The sequence below is a fragment of the Lichenostomus cassidix genome, chromosome 4A, assembly GCF_008360975.1.
Source record: "Lichenostomus cassidix isolate B80296 chromosome 4A, HeHo_3.0, whole genome shotgun sequence".
NCBI classification, from domain to species: domain Eukaryota; kingdom Metazoa; phylum Chordata; class Aves; order Passeriformes; family Meliphagidae; genus Lichenostomus; species Lichenostomus cassidix.
In genome coordinates this window covers 14,483,054-14,508,845 of record NC_139485.1, presented here as the reverse complement: position 1 = coordinate 14,508,845, position 25,792 = coordinate 14,483,054, and the positions used below count along the sequence as shown (strand labels likewise).

The following is a 25,792-nucleotide window of genomic DNA, read 5'->3' as shown; positions in this document are numbered from 1 at the left end:
ATTATATTTTGTAAAGAAATTTTAAGAAAAAATCCACAGTATCCAGAAGGTTAAATTTAGGGCAGAGTGACTCACTGGGAAAAAATGTCCCTCAGGGAATATTGTCTTCTCTGCAGATCAAGCAAATTGTTCATGCAGCAGAGAGGTATTTATGGACCCAGCACTGCAAAGTGGGGCTGGAAGGGAGTGATGGGTTGGGATCCAAGAAGGATGCAGCCAGTGCCTGTGCACGGGAATGTGGGGCTGGCTGGAGCTGCCTCTGCAGCCACTGCACACCTGGAGCCAGCAGCTTCTGGAGCTGCCAGAAGCTGGGAGATCCTGGCATGGAAACATCCCTCTGAACTGAGATGAACATGTACCATTTCAAAAAAAATGCAAGGAATTTTTTTTTACCTTTTTTTTCCACCTCAGATAAAATTTCCATTCCGTTTTCTGGCATTCTTCCAACCACTTCTGTTGCCTAAACAGAAATCTACCCCTGCCAAAACAGTCACCACTTGATAAGGTCTTTGATAGCCCACAATGATATTGCAGAGAACAGATTTTTCATGATGGGAACCTCAACTGGAAAAAGCTCCTTATTTAAGTGCCTGATGCCCAGAAAAATGATGGATGCTGTACAAAGATGACAAGGAGGGATGCAAGACAAAGAAGGTACAGACATCCACGTATTTTGGACAAAACCAACACAGTTTAGATGCAAAAGCATAAAGCCAAAACAAAACAGCCAAAAAATCAACAGACAAAACCCAAGCAAGAATTAGCCAATCACAGTTTCTATCCTTCATTAAAATTCCTTGACTGGCAAGTTGATTTACTTTCCTTTTTGCTCTCCCACCATGGAATAAAAACGACCCACCTTAGTAAATCCTTCTGTGACTATTTATTGTGCAGAATTAAGGAGAAATTTAAAACACGGAGGACATTAAACTGCAGGTGAACATTCCAACCCCAGAGAGCTGAAGACCTTCAGATTCACTGGTTTTTTCTCTCCCTTGTATACAATGCCTTTCACCAATGAACAGCTCATTTTCCTCCCTTATTCAATTGCTTTCCTCACTCATGATCTTGGGATCACTGGCCAGGGTTGAAGGAGCTGCTGTTCCAAGGGGATTTGCTTGGAATGACACCTGGAGAGACACTCCTGTGTGTCCCCAGCTGCTGGTGACATCATTAAAGACCCAGTTGGGTTGGGCAATAGGAGTGACTTTCCATGCAAACCACTCTGGATATTCCACCCTGTCCATGCAGTTCTTCCCAATGTGCATCTTCTTTACATTATCTACATATCAAGCAGCCCTCCATGAAGGAGTCAGACTCCTCATGGGGAGGCTGAGCATCCCTTGTGTTTGTACATCTCCAGACTCAGCTCTTTCCTCACGTCTTTCCTCCCTCCCCAGGTCTCTCCGCTGGGCTGGGGTGGAGGGATGACACACACGGACTTGGATCGGCTCTCCTTCACTTCCCGAACCTTCTCCGTGTTCCCCACTGTGGGAAGAGAAAAACCCATGAGAAACATCCTTTTTGGTGGGTCAACAGGAATGTAGAAACACCGAGGTGTCCATGTGCTCACTGGGGATGAGCTGTTCCACCTGATGGATCATTCCCAATTATAAATAAGCAGAAAAAAAAAAATCAGTGTTTCCATGAAAGAAAAAGCCAAAAAAGGCAATTTAAACATGGTTTTTTTTATACTTTGAAATATGTAAACTATTTGGATCGATATCATCGTTCTTTTGTCAGTCTCCACCTGCAACTTTGCAGAATAATAATTTGCATCAGTGACCACCTTAAACCAGTTCTGGAAAATGCAGGTGTCCTGCTGGAGCACCTGAAATATCATGTTGTCACATGAAGGGATTTTTTGGGGGGGATGTACATGCAACCATGAAAGGGTTAAAATCTCCTTCTCTGTCACCACTGTACATCGGGGCTATGGTGGTCGTGTTTTCCTTGGGGTGGAAGAAAAGCTTACCCAGAAACAATGGTTTTTACCACTTTTTTCTGCTTACACTTGTGGTTTTCTTCAAGAAGAACATAATTGAAGTATTCCTGGTAAACTGTGGATTAAAACAGCTACATCCCAGGCTGGATGAGGCAACCTGACCTAGCTGGAGATGTCCCTGTTCCTGGCAGAGGGGTTGGATCAGATGGCTTTGGAAGAGCCCTTCCCACCCAAACCATTCACACCAATCTCAGGTTGGGCTGGGATGCTCTCAGCTCTCCTTGCTCACTCATGAGACTCATCTAAGCAGCCCCACTTTGTCCCACACCCTCCCTGTCCCCTGCTGGGCCATCCCACAGGAATGAGGGTGAGCAGGGGAGGGCAGGGAATCACCCCCAGCTCCCCAACTTACCCGTGAAGGAGCGGCAGAGTTTGATCTGTGGGGTGACCTCACCCTGCGCCGAGCACGAGTCCTCCTTCTGGGACTGAGGGAGAGAAGGACTTCAGTGCCTTGTGAAATCTGTTTAACAACATTCCTGCCTCATAAACCAACCCTCTGCAACCCCTAAGGATTCCACTCCCATTCATTCAACTTTTACCATGTAAAGACAAACCAAAAAACACCAAGAAGAACTGCTAGAAATAGACTGAAGAGATGGCAGGAAGTATTTACAGATGCTGATTTGCTACAACATAAAATAGCCTGGATTAGAAGGGACCCTAAAGGTCATGTCATTCCAATCCCTCTGCTGTGGGTGGGGACACCTTTCACAGCACCCATTTGCTCTGTCCAAACTGGCCTAAAACCCTTCCAGGGATGGGGCATCCACAACTTCTCTGAACTACACTGGAAGTTCTATACAGACTGTCAAGAATTTAGAAATAAAACTCAGCCAGTGTCAGAGGCTTAAAAAATTAAAATTGCACAATACAGCAATTATGTTTTGAGTTCTGGAAGAGGTCTGAGCTCCCCAGGAATGGTGCAGCAGAGAGGATGGGAAGGAGCAGCCCTGGAGCTGGGAGAACAGGGCAGGGAGTGCGGAAGGCAAAGCTGTCCCCAGGATTTGGATGTTTCTCACCTTGGCTGTTCCCCACGTTGGCTGCAGGCCAAGGAGGCAGGTAACGAGCTGGCACTAACGAGCTCCCTGTCCTTTCACTCCAGTGCTAATCTCCACCCTCCAGGACAAAAAGATAGGAATGAAAAACATAAAAATCAGGTAGCACAATGCTGCCTGGATTGTTCGGTGCCTCTGTAAACTGGGAATAAGTCTCTCACGCAGCTGTGATTTGGCACCTCGGTCCAGAAACCCAGACTGCCAAAATAACTCTGGACACCTCCCAGCCTGGTTTTGTGTTTTGTTTCGGTTCGTTCTCCTCCCTCCCCTAACGAGGACCGCTGCCCTCCATCCCTTGTTCTCCCTTTTATTGACCATTTTAATAACAATGCCTTCCCGGCTCCGGCAGCAGCGCCCGGCTCCCTGGAAAGCCATTCCCAGGGGCATTTAACGATTCTCAGAGCATGCTCCATGAAAGGGCTCCGACATAATTACCAAAGGCACTGTGTCATTTGCGCACATGGCTCACAGGCAGCTCCAAATAAGCTCCTTCTGGGGGAGTGCACTCGTGTTTTGGCAGGAGAAAAGAGGACCAAGTTGCCTGGCTACAGGTGCAAGGATTTTCTGGGTGCTCCGTGGTAAATAAAAGCTGTCCTGGGTCTCAGAATCTGCCCTGCCAGCACAGGCTGGGTTGGATCCCTGCCTAAAATCAGGCAAGCCCCAAATGCGGCCGGAGCTCGGAGCCAGCAGTGAAGCACAGCTCCAGGAAGCAGCAGCCTTCGGCAGGAATTTTGTCCTTAGGCGGAGGAAGGCGAACTTTCTGCTGGAAATAGATAGTCTTGGAGTTAATCCTCTGGGCTGAGGTTCAGAGCTGAAGTCACCTCGTTCTCCTGCCAAGGTCCTTCTGCCTGGTGTAAATCATTTAACCTGCTCCGGAGGGAGGAGGATTGTTCTTTTCTTGCTGCTTCTCCCTGCTTTTTCCCTGTTTGCTGTCCAAACTCTCCTTGCTGGAGGCTCCTAAAGCAGCCCAAGAGCCTCCTCTCAGTGCTGGAAAGGCATCCAAAGTGCAGGAGACCCTTAAGGCACTAAAGCCACCTAGGAGAGGTGATTTGGAGTCACAGAATGGTCTGGGTTGGAAGGGACTTTAAGGATCACCCAGCTCCAACCCCAATCCACGCTGGCTGCAGCCTGGTGCTGGCCACAGAGCCATGTCCATCCTGGTGAGACCCTGGTTCCTCCTGGGGAAGGAGATGGATTTTCCATCAGCCAGGATCAACTTGGCTCCTCCCCAGCCTGGTGAAGCCACCAACCCACACAAGGATGCTCTCCTGCACATCCCTGATTTTGTGTAAAGGGAAAAGGCCGAGCAGCCCCTAATAAAATATGAGTTTAACTGAGCTGCAACAGCTTCATATTAAACAGCAAAGCTCTCACCAGCTTCACTAAAAAAAAGAAAAACAGACACTCACCAAGCAGAAAAAATAGCATTTCTACTGAACCAAAGGGATTTTTTAGTTATTCCCTCAGCACCTTACACTCAAGGTATCACCAAAGCTTTTCCCACCAGGCTGGCAATGGAATTGCAATAGTTTCACCAGCACCAGAGGGGTTTCAGTGGCCCTTTGCTGGAAGTTTGTTTCCTGTCCCTGATTTCCAGTTGGACTTGCAAACAAAGTTGTAATGCTTCCATCTCGTGGTGAGATGCAGAATAGAAGAACGTGGGGAGCAACAGCATGGAGTTTTTCTTGCTGACTCAAAACCTGGGAGGCCAAGCCCTTCCCTTTGGGACTACAAATGATGGAATATCTGACAATCAGAAAAATCTCTAACACTAACTATTGATATTTTTCATTAATATGTTTTTTAATCAGGAAAATACCATTTTCTTTTCAACTTAGCATGGAAGAAACATGAGTAGCTGCTTTTTTCCCAAAAACTTATAAGTATTGAGCTACTTATAATAGGCTAAAATCTACTTTTTAGCACAGTGTTCCTTCTTGCTGCTGAAAAATTCTGCAATCTGTCCTCCTACAGTGTGAAGTAACAGCATTCACCCACCCTCCTTAATATTATATAATATTATATATATAAAATTAATATGGTGTTAATATTTCAGGGCTCTGCTAGAGCATTATCCCATCACTTTGGGGCATCATTTTGTTTCTATTCACAGTGAATGAGGCAGCTATTGTTAAAAATTAGCAGAAAAGCTGCTGATGACACAACAGTCAGTATTCAGCCTCTAATTGGCATTTTCCATAATCCACAGGGCATTTCCCAGCCTCAGAGGGCATTTTCCACCATCCACGAGTGAGCACAGACACACAGTGAATCCTACTGCTTTTGCATTTCCCCGAAAAATGTTCTGTTCCCCCAAAGCCCAGCTGCAAGCACTCAAAGGAACAGCAGAAACAGCCTTCCCAAAGCTCCTGAATCTCCCACCAAATGCAGCAGGGAAGGGGAAAGCAGGAGCACAAGGGTTAACCATCAAATATCCTTAAAGGAGAGAACGTCGTGCTCAAAATCAGCCAGAGTTTGATGTTGCTCTTTTGAAGTTTAATTATACCAAATGTTCTACAGGAACATGCCATGTTCTTGCCTATCTATTCTGAATTGTAAGTACCAATCAGCATGTAAATGATCAAATTAAATCTTTTAAGTTGTTTGCAAGAGCCAGAACACCTTTCTGGGAAGGAAGGGCTGAGCAGCAGCAGCTTTTGGTGCAGTGCTGCTGTTCTCAGTGGGCTCCTCCATGACTGGCACTTCCACCAGGAAATTGGAGTGGAAAAAAGTCCACAGCTCTCCTGAGTTCTTGTGCTGACATGGAAAATTACTATCTAAATAGGGAAAGGTAATTTATTTCTTTCTAAAAGGTCATTTTGTTCCCCGTAGTGATGGAGCTCGGCTGACCAGATTAGAGATGACAGCTCACACTTGGACAGTGCTCCAGCTCAAGCTATCAAAACCCAAAACCACACCTCAGAATCTACAGAGTAAAGCCCAGTCAGTAACATTTGCTCAGTAAAGGACTTTCCCAGCACGGGTGGAAGTCTGTGTTCACAAAGCACTAAACGGGGCTGTGCTCAGGATGGCTCCTTGCTTTGCCAGGAGCTGGGTTGGGCTTTTTTTCCCTTAGTATTTCCTATTCACTGGAAAGTGATTTGGGATTGAGACCCATTTTTATTTTAATTTAAATTAACAAAATTTGCTGTGAAAAGGAAACACCATCAGCCATAACCAGGCTGTCAGAAAAGCATGGTGCACGGTCCTGCTTACCTGTGCTCCCTCTTACCTCCTTCCTGGAGCTGCAGGTGTCACTCCCACTCATTTCCACCAGCAGGTTCTTGTGCCGCAGGATCAGGATCTCCTTGGCTTGCTCCGTGGGCTCACTGTCCCCAGGGAGGGTGTGCCTGTTGTATGCTGGGCCCTGCATGGGGACAACAGTGCTGTTGGACAGACCATCCCTGCCCTCCCTCAGGAGAACACCCAGGATCCTTCCCCTCTACACTGGTTTAGGAGAGGTGGGGATGTAAAGAGTCACAGGAGGCAGATGGGACTCCAAACTCTGCTTTTTTTATGCAATGTCACCAAGAAATCACTGAATGACAAGACTGGGCTACACCTGACAGTCCAGGTGACACATGAGTGCCACGACTGTGCTCGAGGTGCCTTCACAGCTTCAGCCCCTCTAATGTGTTATATCAGCCTCACCTTCCCATATGAATCCTCCAAGCAATGGGAACCATAAATCTTCCTCCAAAAGCCACCACCCGAGCACGCTGAAGTCCCCCATTCACATCAGTGGGATTTGGGATAACTCTGTCACCACAAGGGGTTAGGCTGGATAGACACAGGACTAAGTGCAAATGGGAGCTGTGCCTTCATCTTCATCCCCTTCACCATGTCCAGAGGTTTCTTCCCAGCCTTATCCCGTTGCTTCCCTTGGCTCAGCAAGGGGACAGGAGGGGAAGGCTGATCCCTCTGTGCTGAGCTGCCCACACCAGCCCCACCCCAAGGACTCAGTACTCTGTGTATAATCCATAAAACAGAGGCTTAGGTGGATTTTAGGGCTAAGTCTCCCTACGATCAGCAATCCCAATGCACAGCCCCAGGTGCTGTGCAAAACCCAGACAGGATCCATGATTCTGTAAACAACAACTGGGGTTTATGCCCTTTAACCACTGGTACAGCTCCATGGCAAAACTGCTGGGTGTTCTTAAAACTTCTGCAGATTAATTCCCTCTCACAGCTCTCTTCCATGGGAAAAAAAGATGTACCATGAGGATAACCCCATCCCTGCTCTGCCCCAGAAGCTGCTGCTGGATCTGCTAACCCAATGCCTGAAGTTCCATGTGCTCCTCCTTTCTCCTTTTCACTGCCGGGTACCGATGCCGAAAATATTCCATGAAATTATAGGCTGACTGGGTGAACCTTTCAAAAGCTGTCAGGCAGCAAACAGAAATGTGCCACTGACTTGGAAACTGGATCTGGCTCCACACAGCCAGCTATTCTCTGCTCACAAAGACACATCCTGGGTAATTATGGAAATATTCATAACATCTGCTCGGGCTGTTCGGATAACCGAGGAAATTTGTGCTATTGGACATTTAAAATATGGATTGAGGGGAAAGTCATACCGTCCTCCTGATCCGGTACAGGTTCCTCGCCAATATTTCCTGCATGTTATCCAGGACATCAGGATTTGGAGTATCTTCCAATTTTTGGTCTGTTATGACAGTCCTGTCGCTGGTGCTGCAAAAGAAAGCAGAACAACTTATTCTGGAAGATGCACAGGAAGTGCATCCCCAAATCCCAGTGCCCACAGCAGCCCTTTGGGATCCCACCACAGCCAACAGCTCATCCTTGCAGATGGAGCTCATGGCAAAGTGGGAATTTGGCATTTGTATCAGAGTTGTGCTGTCCATGTCTCACATGGGGAGCTGTGGCAGACCAGAGCCATCTGTGAGGTCTGAAGTGGCCATTGAGGACCTTTAATAGTGCAAACCCATCCAAAATTGAGCCAGACCCTCTTCCTCAGAGCACCATTTCCACGTAACAGTGACCCTCCATGTGCCACCAGCAGTGCCCGGTGATGCTCATCCACCCCACCATTTTCAGCCCCCATGTGGTGAGCTGAGCTGGTGTTTGCTCACAGGAAGGAGGGATGGGCTGGGCCGTGGCCCAGCTGCCCAGCCTGGGCCAGCTCGATGGCATGTTTGCGCTCCAGCTTCTCGTAGAGCAGCACGATGCTGGACTTGGGCTGGTCGTACTCCCTGAGCAGGATCTTCTGCAGGTATTTGCTGTTGAAATATTCCAATCTGTTGGAGAACAAAAGAACACGGGCTCAGCCTCCCCCAGGAATGCCCAGCACCAACAGACCTGGGCAAGGCAGCAGGGTCATTGCCCACAACTGCCCCATATTCCAGTAAATTCCATTATATCCCATTAATTTCTCTTCAGAAATCCATGGTCCAAGAGGTCAGTTCCTAATTATTTCTGTACTACAGTACATGAGCCAAAATATTAAAATGTTGCTAAATAGAATAAAAACTCCCCAAAAAGTGCCAAATTTATCAGGAACTCTTCTGGAAGTGCTACAGGCACATGCAGCAGCCCCAGATCTAAACACTTCCAGATTCCCTCTTGAGCCATTTCCTCTTTGTTTCTGCTCAAATCATTGAATAATTTAGGCTGGAAAAGACCTCTGAGATCATCAATCTCTCTAAGATCTGCTCACAAGGAGCCAGGATGCTCCTCAGCAGCAGTGATTCCCATACCCTCTAGTGGCACTTCCAAGCATGGGCATTCCTAAAAAAATCTCTACCAGCTGTATCTGTGTCTGGACCACCAAGGAATTAAACCTGGCAGATTGTTTATAGTCTATTTTATGTTATTTATATATTTTTTAAAATCCTGCTGCATGTTTAAAATTTTTAAAATGTGCAAACTACCAGATTTTAATAAAAATTGAACCCTTTGCTACAGAAATCTGTTGAGATCTTCTGTAATTTCAGTTCACAAAAAGCAGTGCTGCAAACTCAGCTCTTTAATGTTAACTGTGCACAGCCTGGGGCAGGCTGTGTGTCATGGCCATGGCACTTCCAGCAGATTTCTTTGGGCAAGAAGGGACAAACACAACAGGAGAGGACAAAGGATCTTTTTAGGGTGAGGCACAAGAAGTGTCTGCAAGCAGAGAAATGCCCTGAGAACCTGGTGTCCCCTTGGACAAGGAAAAGCTCCTCCTCTGTCACCTCCCTCGTGCCACGAGGATAAATAAAGCCCAGCTGCCCACAACAGGAACTTTGGGAATAGAAACCAACCTCCTTTTTTTCCTACACATGTACACAGTTGTATTTTGGCAAATCCTTACTTGTCTTTCCAGTAATACTGTCCCCAGTGTCCAGATATATCTTCAATGCCAGCCAGCAAATGATCCAAGAACTAAAGAGGAGAGAGGATTTCGCTCTACACTGGTTGCATACGTGATGAACTCAGCCAGCAAACAGCCAAAGCCACACACACAACAGGGGATGCTTCCAGCTCGGGATATGGAGCTGGGAAACAAGGAGAGGGGCACTGGGATAATTCTCCATCCACTCATCCCTGTTGATCCATGGGTGTTGGAGTACAATGAGTGGTTTGCTTTGAGGTGTGAGCAAGCACAGAATAAATGCTGAGGGCCATGAATCTGCTCTCTGTGCTATGGACAGGGTGGCTGATGGCTCCCATGTCCTGCCCACTGGGCCTAGACAAGCAGGAAAGGCTCATATTGGGGGTTTTGAGGGCAATTTGCCTCAGGAAATCAGCATCTTCAGGATATAAATGTAAATAACATATAAATGTTAATCTTGAATAATACATACTGCCTTCCCCCAGACACTTCCCACTAAATGAAATCATCATATCACACTTGATATAAATACATTATTATAGTTTAAAATTATGTGAAAAATCCCAGACTGGCTGGGTTTTCCACCTAAAAGTTAAATGTCTGTAATTTCCGTAATTTCCCAAAGTGCTTTCCCTCTTAATGGCACCTCTAAACTAGGAGATGGCTCTGCTCTGCTGCCCCTCCACACCACAGCAGGTACTGATGACCCTGGAACTTCCTACAGCTCCAAATTTTTAAAAAACTATCTTTTTGACAGGGTCAGAGACAAAAGTTTCAGAGCAGCTGGTTCAGCCCTGCAGCCTGGTGTGGGTTTAGTGCCATCACATGGCTGTTGGCTGCTGTGTGTTCTGAAGGCTTCCAAAATCACAACATTGGAGGGAAGCACTGAAATGTCCCATACTGGGGAGTGTCCAAAGCCAGTCTGGACAGTGCTTGGAGCAACCTGGGATAGTGGAAGGTGTCCCTGCCCATGGCAGGGGATGGAATGAAATGAATTTTAAGGTCCCTTCCAACCCCAACTACTCTGATTCCATGGAATTAAACTCACACACACTGATCATGACTCCTCCAAGCAAGAATATTCCAGCTATCCAGATGGCAAAATAAATTTCAGGAAGAAAGCTGCTTCTGGCTTCTGCATCCCTGATTTCCACCTATTTGCATTGTTACCTTCTCAACTTAATAGGTGCATGGCTATTTCCAGCTCACACCTCCTAATAAACACATTTCTGAGATGATTTACCACTTACACCCTAACAAAAGAACAAAATCTTCTCTGTTCATGACTGGAAAAGGCTCTTCAGCCTCCAGAGCTGTTGTGTTAAACTCAGACAAAGCTCTGCAGTCCAACCCCATTGTGAGGATGCCAACCAGGTTTTATAAATGTCCTCAGCCCTAATGGCTTTATTTCTAAGGAAGACAATGGCAATAATATTCCTGAAGGAGCTATACCCACAGAAACATGGCTGGGATTGAACAATTAGATTCAGAAATGTATTAATTTTCCTCTATGACTACAAATACCAACATCTGGATGGTGAGAACCAGGGGAAGGGAATCCTTCCAAAGGTGTTTGGGTTATGGATTTAGAATTATGGAATGGTTGGGATTAGAAGAGACCTTACAGCTCATCCCACTCCACCCCCTGCCACAGGCAGGGACACCTTCCACTAGCCCAGATTGCTCCAAGCCCCTTCCAGCCTGGCCTTGAATAATTCCAGGGATGGAGCACTTCAGAGGTTCCCTCCAATACAGCACCAGCCTTGTCCTACTTTTCCTCATTTTTTTGCACAAATATCTGAACCAACAGTGGTGACAGCACTGGAATAACACATGGAAATTCCTAATGCTGAAAGCAACTGAGCCTCATTTTCTTTCTTTCTTTCTCTCTTTCCAGAGACCAGAAGAATTTGAGTTAGGTCAGAGCTTAAAGTTTTGGGTGAGAAATCCTCTTTTTCTGTCATGTTTGTGATGCTGCAATCTGATGCTACATCAGCCTGATTGGTGGCTGGTCTTCCAATGCAAAAATAACCCATGGTTAGAAAGCTGAATAGGACTTCCAATATGGAAAGGGAAATGCTGACCTGCAGAGGATTTGGGTAAAATTGCAGATCTGCAGGGTCCCTGGAGACACACACATGCCAGGAGATATCAGAAAGCTCCGTCCATGGATGCTCCACTTACCCGAATGTGGATCTGCTCTCCCACGGTGGGAGCACTCTCCCTTTTCCTCTTGACAGCCAACAGGTCAACGAGGGGACGGATGGTCATTCCCTGCAAAATAACCACCAACACAAAAATCAGCCTTTCCTCACACCCCATTTCCCTGCCCTGGAACAAAAGCATGGGGCTGAGCCACTGCAACCTTGTTCTGGTGTTTGAGCAGCCTCTCTCAGCTGCTCTGCTTTCCTGGCAGGAGTAAACCTTCAAAACTTCCACAGGACTAGAAATTGCTCTCCCAGGTGCACCCCAAACATTTTGTTTGCTCCTGGTAGGAACCTGTCAACAGGAGCTCACGGAGAGGCTTCAGGATGTGAGAAGGCATCGAGGGGAAATCTCTGCTCACCTCCTCTGGCCTCTCCGAGACCACAAAAAGCTAACCAATAATTCCAAGGTCAAGCCTGTGGTTTGCTGTTTCTTGTGGCCTCCCAGATGGAAAGAAGCTTGAAACGATCCAAGTTCAAATGCCTGAAATGAGGATAATCCTTGAGGTTTCTCAGCACGGAGCCTCTGCCAGCAATTGTCTGCTCACTCCTCGAGCACTGTGTGTCACACACCATTACTCCAGCGATCTTTGATGGCCAGCCAGTGGCTAAGTTTCCTAATCAAAGCATGCACCTGGTGGGAAGGGTCAAGGGAAAAGTTTTAATATCCTTTAAGCCTCGTGAGAGAACTAAAATGCTGCTGTGGTGCATTTCTTAGTCTGGCTTCCGTATGAAATGACTTTTCTAGGACATGTTTACAGCAAAAATGATGGAGTAGTTGATGTTTATGACTTCTGAATGTCACAAGTGCTGGCATGGAGGAGAGCTGAACACATTTTTAATTGCAGAAACAATTAATGTGTCATTTTAATAGCTAATAGCAATAAAAAAAGCGTTGCTACTCAGAGTCAATAACACAGAACTCACAAATTCCGAAATAACAGATATTACAAAAATTAAGCAGAGACTGTGCAATTTGGCCTCTTGCCTTCCTGGATAATCAACCGCAGTTGTTTCCATTTTAAAGCAGCGTTTGGGACTGTTATGGGAATCCCATGTGTCATTCCAGGCCACACATCATTTCACAGCACACCTGCATGTCCCCCGTGGTGCTCCTCCACCCACCAGGGATAACTCATCCCAGGGAGCTGCTGACATCTCCCTCACAGCTCACAACGTTTTCCTGGCAGGTAGCAAACAAAAACACCCCTCTCTCCACAATTATTATATTTGCTCAGAGGTTCATGGCAGAGGTCAGAGGCCAGTAAGCTGGGAGAGTGAACTTCCAACAGTATTTGATTTTAAAACCACACCAAGAGGCAGAACAATGAGGGGGTTTTGTGACATTCCAGACAAGCCCAGAGCTCCCTGGAGGACTTCCTGGTCTACGTGGCACAAATCCAGCCTGCTTGGAAGCACTGAGGGCCTGACAATTGCTCAGTCAACCTCCTCGAAATGATTAACCAGGCTTGTTGTGGGAAGAGCCTTATGCAACAGGGTTAGTGAGGCCAAAAGAAAGGAGTTTCCTGGCTTGTGGAATGCACTATAGAGCCATGGGTGGCCAAGCCCAGCTGCTCACAGGGTGGTCATTCCTCTGTGGCACGAGAGTTTCCAGCCAGCAGGGGCAGGATTTCCTAGGGAATCACAGGATGAAGTGGGTTTGAGCTCTGACAAGATGCTTTGCTGGTCCAAACAATCTCTGCCTTAGTTTCTGTCCTATTTTAACACAGACACCCCCACCAAGTCTGTGTTGCAATCACTGTAAACGCAAAGAACACTTTTGCACAAAACAACAACAAAAACATCCACTATGATGAGAAGTTGTTTCACAGCCAATATTTCTCTTGCTCTTTCCACCCACAGTGACCATGAGAGATGCTGGGATAGTGAAAATATTCCCTTCTCAGCCCTGCATCCATCAATGTGTCTGGCAGCAGCACCACAAACTTTATTTGCAAACCCAGGTATTGGAAAGTTCACCTTCATCCCTGCTTCTGTTACATTTACCCACCTTTTCTGTGCTGAGCTCCAGCAAAATCTTTCTGCCTCAGGTTGTAAGCAAGTTTCCTGGCTTTTTTCCTCCCCATTTTCATGGTGGCCTGGGCACTGCAGGTCCCTGGAGCCCCAGCACAGCCCCTCTTTGGAGACATGGCTGAAGGTCAGGGGGTCTCTCTGGTGACACAGGGACCCTGTTTAACTCTCACCCTTTTGCATGGGGATGACATCACCAGCTGAGCTTAGAGGTTACACAAAAGCCCTTTTCCTGGCCCCGGGAAGGATTTCCCAAAGGCTGGAGCTGCTGCCTTAGAACAACCTTTGTGTGAGGCTCAAGAGCGGCTCTGCGTGAGCTGACGTGCCTGAGGACCAGGGCTTTTCAATTTCTCACCCACATTTGCATCTTAAAACTTGTCAGGCTCCACCTAAGCACGTCCCCCCCAGCCCTGGCCCCTGCTCTCTCTGTTCAGGCTGAGGCTGTGCCCAGTCCCACTGCCCTGTGGGTTCCAGCTCCAATCCCATCAGCACAACACACTCTGATTCCTCCTCCATCGCTTTTCCAGCTCACGATGAGGATTTAGGTGGATGTGGGGAAGCAAAATCAACCCCAACCCTCCACACTGTGCTCGACACCCACCTGAGGAGTTCAGCAAGGAAAAGTAGAAGGAATTTGATGTTGTGGTGATGCTCAGCCATGAGGGCACTCGGCAGCTGCCACCAGGAGCCACCATCTCCCAGAAACCCAGAAACTCCTCTGCTGCCTCCATCCGAGGGCAGGAAGAGGGTGGCTCCTGGTCAGCAGCTCCACATGGACCTCATGTCCTTGACCAGGAGCTCCCAGGGGATTTTTCTACATGAGATCTTTCCCAGTCCTCCACATCCCACTTGCTTCAGTCCTGTGGAGATTCACTCTTCACTTTTTGGGGTGAACACCAGGTGGACATCAGCCTTGCTCACTTCAGAACCAGACTACCCCAATTTTTCCACCACATCCAGATTCAAATGTGGCTGTGTTTGCCAGATGCACTAAAAGCTGTATTTTAGAGAAGCCCTTAGAGACTTGCTGCTGGTCAGAGAAGAGCAGGGAGACATCCAAGACCTTCATCCCACAGAAAGCTGCAGGAATGGTTTTACCACTAGATGTCACAGCAATGCCGAGAGCTGCTGCTCCTCCCGAGCCCTGGAGCACCAGAATTCCCTAAAACTCACTGCTGGAGCACCAAAACTCACAGCCCCAGCGGGAGGGAGAGAAACCTTCTCCATCAGACTCCTGGAAGGGACCTAATCCCGAATTTGTGCCGAATTTTGGTTTTACCTGCACAAACACGGTGAAGAGGATGACAACAGTGGTTGCTGCGATGAAGAGCTTTTTCCTGTGGAAGTCAGGCAGCAGGAAAACCAAGGAGAAGCAAATGGCCCCTCGGAGCCCCCCGTAGGCAATGATGAACTGGTCCTTACTGGTGATGGTGTTCACGTGAAATCTGTTCACAAAGAAAGTCAGCACCAGAACCCCTGGAAAGCAGGAAAGAAGATTGAGTAACATCATTCAAATAGGACAATTAGAGAAAACTCATAATCTTATATTTTCCAGTGAAATACCACAGAATTGGTAAACACCAACCAGGAGGAACTGGCCAGAGCCCAAGGGGATATATTCCCAATATGCCACTCGAGAATTTTTCTTCCAGCTCGATCCAACAGGTTGCAATTTGATTTCTCCAGGTAAAACCTAATCCCCAACATATTTCTAATTTGGGGGATTACACATATTGACTGGCCACAGTCCTGAAATATTAATTAATTTACTTTAATTGGTGATAACAAATGTCTGAATCGCTGGGGTTACAATTGCTTTTCACGCAAAACATCAGCAACAACTTAGCCACAAATTACCTTCCTATTTCCCAAAGTTTCCAAGCAGTGGCTTGGATAAGTAGCCATATTCCACCTGTGTTAATGTTATTTCTTTCCCTCAGATTTATACTGTACCAATTGAAGGCCACGTGAGGTGACACAGCAATTGCTGTGATTTACAGCCATTTGCAAATGCACAAACAGATGCAGAAAGGTACATAAAGTCAGGCCTTAAATCAGTAGGCCGTGATTTTAATAGCAATGGATGTGATAAACATCTTACTTCCCAAAGATTAACAGCCACTTTGAGAACTGATGGCACAGCCTGTCACTGACTTTTGTTAGGAATTAGCTGGAGCCACAGCACTGTTGCGTTTCTAGAGGGTGTTTGTAAAAGAAATAAAAACAGTGCATTTATTATGTACATATCAAACATCTTCCCACACACCTCCAGCTAAAAATATCTGAACTTTGACTGTAAATTGGAGGAGTTTGAAGCAAACAAAAAGCTGGGGATGTTTGGGAATAGGGGAACTCAATTAACTCAACATTGTGACACTTTCCCCATCTCTAAAGCTCTGCAGAATGGTGCCCAGACCAGCAGATGGGAAGCACTTGGGTGTCAAGGTTCTTTGCAACTTAAAAAATAAATAAAATAAAGCCTCCCTCAGATCACATCCATCCCTACTCTACAGCTCAGGCAGTGCCGATGATTTAAAGGAACAAAATTTACTTGAGCTGATATCCTGGCCTTTGTCTTAATTTAATCCTTCCTCATAAATTATTATTAGCATTCCCTAAACTAATTCAAGGCCAGCTTGCTCCAAGAGATGACATACAATTAATCATTCTGAGCAGAATGTATTTCCTCCTGGAGGTACCTTGGGAAAGAGCAGGAGGAACTCTCCACAGGGCTTGAATACCAGCAGGGCACCAGTGCTGCCATGCAAGGGCTGGATTTTCCTTTTTAGATGATCTTCCTCATTCCAAAGGAATTCCCCAGATCACAGCAGAATCATTTCTCAAATATTTAGAGCACTGGGAGGGTTCTGTGGAGGGCTGGGGTACAGTTTACACACCAATCCCAGCACTGCCCACCCAAAAGGCCCCAATTCCTGCAAGGAAATTCAGACGCACCTCCCATTCCTGGATCAGTGCCCCAAGCACCTCCAGAATCCTACAATCCTGGAATTGTTACAATTGGAAAAGCCCTCCAAGATCATCAAGAATAACCATTCCTCCAGCACTGCCAAGGCCACCACTAGCCCATGTCCCCAAGTGCCACATCCACATGGTTTTTTAACATTTCCAGGGCTGGTGTGTCCACCACTGCCCTGGGCAGCTCATCCCAAAGCTTGGCAACCATTTCCATGAAGAAATCTTCCCTAATATCCAATTAATTATTAATTAATCCAGAGCTGCTGGATGGCTCTGAGCAGGCCAAGGTCTAATCTCAACCACCATCTCCATGGCAGGAGTTTCCCAGCCCAGTTTGGTGCAGCCCCTTCCCAGTTCTCACCCTCCCAGTTCCCTGACAGCTTCCCAGGACAATGCTGCAGGACAGGAACACCTTGTTCAGGACCACTCAGACAATTTCCAGCCCTGGTTTGTGTATTCTTATTTAATTCCAGGGGGATTTTGACTGGAAAAGGGTTTTCTCTGCTGGCTGCAGCCTGAGCCCTTCCCTAATAATGTGCTGCATAATTTGAGCTGCTGTCAGAAAGGCTGTGCTTAGGGAGGATTTTTGGGGTGCTTTTGTACCATTGTTAAGTTCTTATATCTTGCAATGAAGAATTTTTGAACTAAAAAAGTCAAATTCACTCAGAACTCCTTTTATCTGAGCAAATAATTTAAGAGAAACCACTAAATGGTAATAAAACACTTAAATGTACAAAAATCTGACTAATGAGCACATTTCCAAGTATGGTGCATAGTTATTAAAACAAACTCTGGCATGTCCTAACAGCTAATAAACCCCATTCTGCTCTGCCTTGCTAATCATGGCCCAACCTATTTAAACAATTTCTTTAAGTGTCTGTCAAATTCAAGTTCACTGCTTGACTCAGTGGTTTGTAAACATAAATCCTGTTGAATGTTTTTTAGCTCTTGAATTCTTTGCCAAAAACGTGTGCTGTTATATTCACAAATATTGTCAATATATAAAAATATTCATAACAGAGGCACTCTGCACTCATTAGGTGCCAAACACGTTAATAGGAAAGGAGGCTCAGCCTCTCCCAACACAAAATCAGCACAAGATGCAACTGAGGAGAAGGGAAATACAGTACATCTATTTTTCTGGTCATTTACAGTGCATGAAAATGGGATCCCAGGGAATTCTGGCACCAGGACTTGGGTTTTCATGGTAATTGTGGTTAAACAAATTCCTGAGATCAGTAATCAGGAGTGTATTTTCATGCCTTGCTCCTCATTATCACCAAGCCTTGGTCTCTTTATTGCTGTGAGGTTAGTCAAACACCCCAATAAGTTTTCCAGGAATGCTGTAGAGTCTCCATCCATGGAAATAATCAAAAGCCATCTGGACACAGTCCTGCCTGCCTGACCCTGCTGGAGCAGGGGGTTGGACCAGATGATCTCCACAGGCCCCTGCCAACCTCAGCAATTCCCCAGTTCTGCCTCTCTCAGCCCTCACCCGAAATTCTTGGGTAGAAGCAGAAGCATCCTCACAGTTTAGGTCCCAAATCCCACCTACCCAGGACAGCTGTTGGAATGTTCCTCCAGCTTCCCAGTGAAGGATGCTGCTGCACACGAGCTTGTTATGAATTAAATCCCTCAAATTGCCCCAATTCCGACTATGGGGTCAGAGGATTTTCATGGATCTCTGATCCCAAGGCATGTGCCAACAAATTCCCTCCTGGTGGGAGAATACCAAGGGACTGAGAGACACTGAAGTGGAAGAGGAGATCGTGGCAATGGAAGAGAGGTCAAAAAGACAGAGATATTGATAAAAGGGATCTCATGAGAGTTTCTATTTATCACCAGTGAGGGCACAGAGCAGGGAACTGCAGCACAATGCAAGACTTGGAATTGAGTAAGATGGAGCAGGGAAGCATTGGCTGGGATGTCCCAGATCAGTCCTAGCAATCCCATGGGGAATAATCACTCATGGAGAGCGAGCAGGAAAGGATGATGGAAGGGCAGAGCATCCTCTCATCTAATGGAACCACATTCCTCACTCCCATAAACAACAATATCCATGAAAAATCAAGATCCACCATTTCCCCTACCGAGTGCTCTCCAAACAAGACAGAAAATGACTGTGAAGCAAATGTAGGGCCAGTTCCACTCGTGGTTCTCTCCGATGGTGGAAACGCCGAGGAAGATGAAGATGAGGGTGTCACTGACACTGCTCCACATCTTCATGAAGTACTTGACTGTGGTGTGGGACTTGAGGGAGATGTTGGCCTCCACGTAACGCTTCATGCCCATGGCACAGGCAATGATGCTGAGGAAGTGAGAAATACACCATGAAAAAGAAACAATACGTTTTAAAAGTGGGTTTCATCACGTCTTGGATGCTTGCAGACATTTCACTGAGGGGTGATTTGTTTCCTTCATCAGGCCAAGAGTATTGGGACCACCAGGACAAAAAAAATATTTTTTAAGTTACCCAAACTGTTCAAATTTGGTTTTTAACAGATGAACAACTCAACATCATCTGTTGCATTTTATCAGAGCACACAGCAACACCTCCAACTAAACCCAACTCTTCCCATCCCAACACAGAGTTCCCAGTTCTTTTAACTTTGCCAAACTCTGACCTTGCAATTTCCTGGCAATTGTTCATGGATAATTGGTTCTTCAAGTTCCAGGGAACATGGGTGTTAGCCTAATTCATCAGCTTTTCAAATCAATTCATTTTCAGGCCAGCAATCCTAGAAGGTTAAAACAATTGAGCACATGAAGCGCTGAGGGCCCATTTTTTATATTTCTATCTGGACCAAAACATTTTGATCTAAATATTGCAGCAACAACAGAAAAAAGGTTTTAAATTTCCAAGATCTGACTTCTATTGCTGTTTAGTAAGGCCATCCACATTTTTATTGCATGAAAACTGCTTTCACAGGGAACATTCAGTAGAGATTCAAATGCCTTTTTCACCAAATGTTTGAGTTCACACCTTTCACCTCCAAAGAAAATCTATCCATACTTTAAAATATTCTAAAACTGATCTGGTTTGACTTATCCCTTTTAGGTCTGACCTGCTGTGCCAGAAAGAGTAACACAGATTGAACCACAGACTTAAAAAAAAAAAATCTTTGGTTTCTGTGTCTGCTTCAATAAATATTGGGGGAAATAGTTCCAGTTAAAAACTAAGAAATCCAACTATTTATGAGCAAGAGAGTTCCAGAGCTGTGGTTTGGGAATGTTTATTGGAGAATGGACATGGGAGCACAGCAGGGTCACAGAAAGGGAATAAACTTGTCCTGTCCTGGCTAAAGATGGACATTGCCACCAAGGCAAAGGGCAGAAAAAAGGAAAAAGAAAGGAAAAAATCAAACTAAAATCCATTTACAGAACAGTTTTGCAGACTGAGCTGTATTCAGATTTCTTTTTTTTTTTGGACTATGTAGAATTGATTTTTTTGGCAATCAAATTATTTTTCAAAGAAACAAACTGCCAAAAGCTGCTTCTTATAATACAGTATTCCCTGGCCACAACGGAATGAATTGTTTGAACTCCAGATCTATAAGAGAGGCATTTATAATTTGGCAATTAGAAGGGCACAGTGCAGGAATCAGCTGCCTTTGCCATTGTTTTGCTTTAGAAAAAAATGCATTATTCAAAAGAACAGCAAATGGGTTCCATAATGGCTACAGCAGATTGTGATTGATAGAAGGAGACACCATTAGGATTGAATGTTTTCTGCTCCACGATGATTATGCAGCATATTTATTTCACTGTTCTGTCTTGCACTCCTATAAATAGGCTTTTCCTACCTATTCCCAGAGCTGGAATTGTTTTCAGTAACACTCAAATATTGCTCCTATTAACCAGCTGAGGAAACAAAATCCGCAAGACGCAGGAATGGTTTATATCCAAAGCAACATCATTAGTTTTAAAATAGGTCTCCCAGATACTCCTGTGCCGAGCTGGGAGCCCACTTCAATTTTTTTATTTTCTTTTTATCCTCATTCTTATCAGCTGCACAGTTGTTTATACTGTTGCCAATGATGCAGGGTAGATGCACTTTGGAGTCTTTGGGGGAATATTAAGTGGTTGTGATCCTCAGCACCAGCTGACTCAGTTTGGGTAGGAGAATCACACTCAACAGATACCAGCCTACAGAATCCAGGAGGGCTGGATCACTCTGCTTTTCCCCCTCTCTGCTTTCCAAGGTGAGATTTTGGTGAACACTGGGGTCATTCTAGCTATTTTTGTCTCAGTATCTGCTCTACCAGTGAGATGTCCAATGAGGTAAGCACAAAGCTTAATTAGTGTCTTAAAACTGAAGGGTTTGGCCCAAAAAATATTCATTTTATTGAAAGACCTACTCAGTAAAAAGAAAAATAAATGAAAATGGATGATCTCTGACAGCTTTGGATGAAATTGGGCAGCAGATTTCCAGTGTTACTGGAGACAGAGATGTTGGGTGACACCTGAGGCCAGACAGACCCATAAGCTGAGTCTGAGCTTCCAGAGCCAAGTCAGAATTTCCAAAGCAGAGATTTCCATTGGAATCCTCTGCTCTCAAAAAGCAGGAATATTTCAGGCTTCAGCTGCCATGCCATCACTCTCTGCTCTGTCACACCAAGGCAGGACATGCAGAGGGGGAAGGGGATGTGAGAACAGACGTGCTGCAAACCAAGACCAAACCCTTCCAAGGAGCTGACTAAATCCTCCTTGTAACGCTTCCCATGTTGGTTTTGACTGGGCCACATGGAAAATAACAAAATAAGCCAAGAAGCTTCTTCTGGCTCTGCCAAACCTACCAGACATCTCGCTGTTGGAACATCCAGCCTTTCCAAACAAAAACCATGGAGCTCAAACAAACATTCCTCAATAACCTACATAAATCCACCAGCAGCCATCGATGAGCAATTTGGGATACACAGTTACATTTGAAGAGCACTCTGCTCCTCATTGTGCGCAGATTTCCAAACTTTAAAACTTTTTTGGGTGTTTTTCAGTGGATAGAGGCAGGAATCTTTCCTGGGGAGAGGAGCTGCTGGGCCACACTTACGCCACGATCCCAGAGAGGTGGAACATCTCTGCAGTGAGGTAGGACAGGTAGCTGTAGAGGAACACGAAGAGAGGCTCGATGACGCGGATGTCCTTGGTGAAGCGCGTGGTGAAGGCGGCGGTGAACCCAAAACTCAGCCCCACTAAAACTCCTCCCAGCCCAACCACGAAGAATTTGCCAACTCCAGCAAAAACATCCATGCTTTTGATGGTGGGCATCTCACAGAAAGAGCGGAAGAGCTTGTAGAGCACCTAGGGAAAGAGGGAAACAATTGTTGACAAGGTGTTCACCAGATGTGGCCACATGTGGTCATGACACCAAATACACTGCTGGCATTTCTGTCAGTGCAGTGTCACCTCCTGCCCCAGAGGTCTGGCTCCCACCAGGGCACTGTTGTGGTCCTCATGAACATTTCTATCCTCAGACATGGAGTCAAAGAGAAACATGGAAACGTCTAAGTTCACCTGAAATCTGCTCAGGACCTCAGGCCAGAGAACTGGACCAGGAGTCCTCTGCCAGATGTTGATGTCTTTTCCCTCAACAAATCACAGATTAATTAAGGTTGGAAAAGCCTTCCAGGATCATCAAGTCTAACCATTAACCTAGCACTGCCATTTTCACCACTAAACCACGTCCCCAGCATGCCACATCCACATGGTTTTTAAACACTTCCAGGTGTGGTGACTCCACCACTTCCCTGGGCAGCCTGTGCCAATGCTTGATGACCTGTCCATGAAGAAATTTACCCCAATATCTGATCTAAACCTCTCCTGGTGACACTTGAGACCATTTCCTCTCATCCTGTCACTTGTTACCTGGGAGAAAAGACCAACCCCCACCTGGCCACAACCTCATTTCAAGGAGTTGTAGAGGGAAATATAGTCTTCCCTGAGCCTCCTTTTCTGCAGGCTGAGATGTCCCATCCCACCACTCAGCACCATCCTCTGAAGGCTAAATACCCCAATCCAGGTTGGTCCTTACCACAGTCACAGCATCGTTGAGGAGCGATTCCCCAAAAACCAGGATGTGCAGCTTCTCGTTGACATGGATCTCCTCAAAGACAGCCAGCACAGCCACAGGGTCCACAGCAGCGATGAGGCTGCCAAACAGGAGGTTGTGCAGCAGGGACACGTCCTGCAGCTGGAAAGCTTTCACCTGGCAGATCCCATACAGGGAAAAGCCAATCCCAAACACATTCCAGATGGTCCCAACCACCGCGTAGAGCAGGATGGTGCCAATGTTCTCGAAGAAGGGGCGGCTGGGCATGAAGTAACCAGCGTCCAGCACGATGGGGGGCAGCAGGTAGAGGAAAAAGATGTCGCTGTCCATCACTGGGGGGGACCTGTCATTTAATCCATAGATGATTCCCCCCATGATGAGTCCCACAAATATCAACAAACAGCTTTCGGGAACGACGGAAGGCAGCTTGTTGTAGAGATGGAACCCTGGAGGGGATGGAGAGATAAAAATGGTGTTAACTCATCAGTCCAAACCCTCAGAAGGCCCCCATGCTCCCATGCAGGTTACACCTCCAAGTGGCAGAAATAAATGAGGGTGAAGTCACTCAGAAATTGGCTAGAAAATCTAAAAATTACTGAAAATACCAAATTTCTCAAATTACTGTCGGTTCAAACCTCATTTCATCATAGCATATAGTTAGAGAGATATATTGAGGTAATAAACAAAAAGCAGTTATCTGCATAAATAAAAAAGTATTTGGAATTATTATTTATGTAATCTAGCCAGCAGCCCATCTTCAGCACTAACATAAATAGCAACTTCTAATTTTAAAAACAATACAGATTGTATACATTTAAAAGAAAAATCACAAATTTCCTGTTAATTAGAAACAGGTCCACTTTTAATATTAATCATTAGCATTTAAAGCTAAAAAATGTCCAATCAAGCCAGCCTTGTGCAATGCCCAAAATTAGAACAACCACCACAAGCACAAGGTGAATTATTAAAAGAAAAGGTCATTGAAACAAACCAAATTGGAATAGGAATAATTTTTTTTTAAAATCTCTGATCATTATTATGTCTTGATGCATGTGACTAGAATTGGGGTCTCATTATGTAACATGAAATTAGTGAGAGAAGAAGACCATTTCCATCTGAAAAATTCTGATCAAACCCAATCTTAGAGACTTCTCTCTTCTGAGGAAAAGAAATAAAAGAAAAAATGCTGTAAAATAATTTCTATAGTACTAATTTAACAGAAGTGATGACAATTCCTGTAGAAACATATTTTTATATCATTTTCACTTTCCTGTGCCCAGTTTTGCAGGGGAAAAAAATATCAGATATTTTGCATAAATTAAACCTTCCTTTAATGTCCTTTCACAGATAATCTATGCAGAGAGATTTTATTTTAGGCTGTGTAACGACCTGAACATGGATGGAATTATTCCTTGGCCAGACACAGAGCACTTCTGGAAGAACAAGGAATCTTCAATTTAAGATGAAGATGTCAGTGGACAACCTGCACAGAGCGTGGCTGGCAAGGAAATCAAGCTGAACACACACCTTGGTGTGTCCTGCAGTTAAATCAAATTGCTCCTCCTGGAAACCCAGTATTTTTCCTCCTAACAGCAACAGCACTCCCAGGTGTGAATTTCTAGATGGAAAACCACCATTTCCAACCTAAAATGCAACTTATTTTCCACCTGTGCAGCATGGAATGTGTGAATCCCAAGGGTTTGGCATGTTATCTCCGGCTCTGAGATTGGAGAGGAGGTGAAGCAAAGGCCACTACTGCCCACCTCACCCCCACAGAGATCCCCAGCCCTCCTCATCCTCTCATCCTCACCTATTTTGGCCAAGGATGCCAGCATGATCCAGAGCGTGATTTCAAAGGGCACCTGGACGTGCTGATAATCCAGCGAGAAGAACGCGTGCTCCGAGGAGTCGTTGCCTTGAGCTTCCTCGGCAGCCCAGCTGATGTTCTCCAGGATCACATCCTCCAGCAGCGGCTCCTGCAGAGCTTTCACACCCTGGAGGATGCAGGAGAGCCAGGACCCAGCCAGGACAGCTGCAGCTCCGTGTCCCTGGCTCTCCATGTCCCTGGGAGCCGCTGGCTGCTCCGGCTGCGGTGGGTGAGTGGCTGGAAGCACTGCTGGAGACACCAGGCAGCTGCAAAGGGAGGAGCAAATGCTCCACCTCAGGCTGATTTCCCTTCCTGGTCCATCAGTTTCCAGCCAGGAGATCCCACTGGAGATCAGCACTTTTTGGTGCCACAAGCCCAAATAGGGGCTTCTCCTATTTCCATTCCATTTTCCATTGAGGAAATGCCTCGTGTGCCCTCAGACCAATGGCACAATTCACATTTTAGTCCCAACTCTTGATGTATTTTGACTCCTAGTGTCTCAAAAATGCTTCTTGGAGGGGAAAAAAATAACTTTCAATGCTGTTAGAATGGACAGACTGGACAGAACAGGTCCCATAAAAAGCCCCATCACACAGGGGGATTCCCTGGATTTCTCCAGTGCCCACACAGAGAACATAAAACAAACATTCCTGGTAATCAGTTTTCATTTGGTTAAAAAAGCAGATCACCCAGTTTGTTGGGCTAGATACAGAGCTGCAGGAATGGAGGTCACCTGTGTGGGACAAATAAGGCTCCACAATTGCTGAAAGCTTCCTATAAAAAAGATTTACAGGAAAGTGTTCTTCATCTCTCTTGAAAACAGCATCAAAAACTCAGTTGCTCAGAATAGTTGGGAAAATGGAAAAATAAAGGTAGTTGCAACAATGTTGAACAGCTTTTAATAACACGGAGAAAAAAAATTGTATTGGTTCAAATTCCTCCACTGTGAAGTTTCACTGAGGTTGATGATGTTTCAAGAGGCACAAATTTAGCCCAAAGAACATTGGTAATTAAAATCTGGGGCCTGGGGCTGTTGCCAGACAGATCGATGGCCTATTTGTTCCTTTCAGCCGCCTGAGTGACACCAAAATCGCGTGCCAGTGACAGGCTGGTGACCCACTTCTGAGCTCTGGAGTCCCAGGACACAGACCCTGGGCTGCAGGACCACGGGAACTCCCTGTTCCTCACCCCATTTGTAAAGCAAGAGGAGGATAAATTTTGGAAGATAGGAGGGATGCAGTCTAGGAGCAACTTCTTTCTGCTTTACCAGAGCTCAT

At 45.8% G+C, this 25,792-nt stretch overlaps 1 protein-coding gene across 1 annotated transcript; it reads right to left on the bottom strand.

The window, feature by feature from the left end:
* Positions 1 to 868: 868 nt before the first annotated feature.
* On the bottom strand, positions 869 to 25,792 carry LOC146437566 (sodium/hydrogen exchanger 2-like). The gene is made up of 12 exons (XM_085060678.1): positions 24,459 to 25,792; positions 22,631 to 23,094; positions 21,650 to 21,900; positions 18,693 to 18,910; positions 14,906 to 15,102; positions 11,576 to 11,665; positions 9,371 to 9,441; positions 8,154 to 8,318; positions 7,638 to 7,752; positions 6,293 to 6,427; positions 2,358 to 2,430; positions 869 to 1,488 (listed from the first exon to the last, which is right to left on the bottom strand). The coding sequence occupies exons 1-12, from the start codon at positions 24,706 to 24,708 to the stop codon at positions 1,322 to 1,324; spliced, it is 2,196 nt and encodes a 731-aa protein (XP_084916804.1). The 5' UTR covers positions 24,709 to 25,792; the 3' UTR covers positions 869 to 1,321.

Excerpts from the sequence above, each read along its gene's own strand:
- LOC146437566 (XM_085060678.1), bottom strand. The coding sequence starts at position 24,708 with ATGGAGAGCCAGGGACACGGAGCTGCAGCTGTCCTGGCTGGGTCCTGG. Across the intron at positions 23,095-24,458 it reads GGCATCCTTGGCCAAAATAG|GGTTCCATCTCTACAACAAG; the intron begins GTGAGGATGAGA and ends CATCCCCTCCAG. Across the intron at positions 1,489-2,357 it reads ACTCTGCCGCTCCTTCACGG|TGGGGAACACGGAGAAGGTT; the intron begins GTAAGTTGGGGA and ends CTCTTCCCACAG.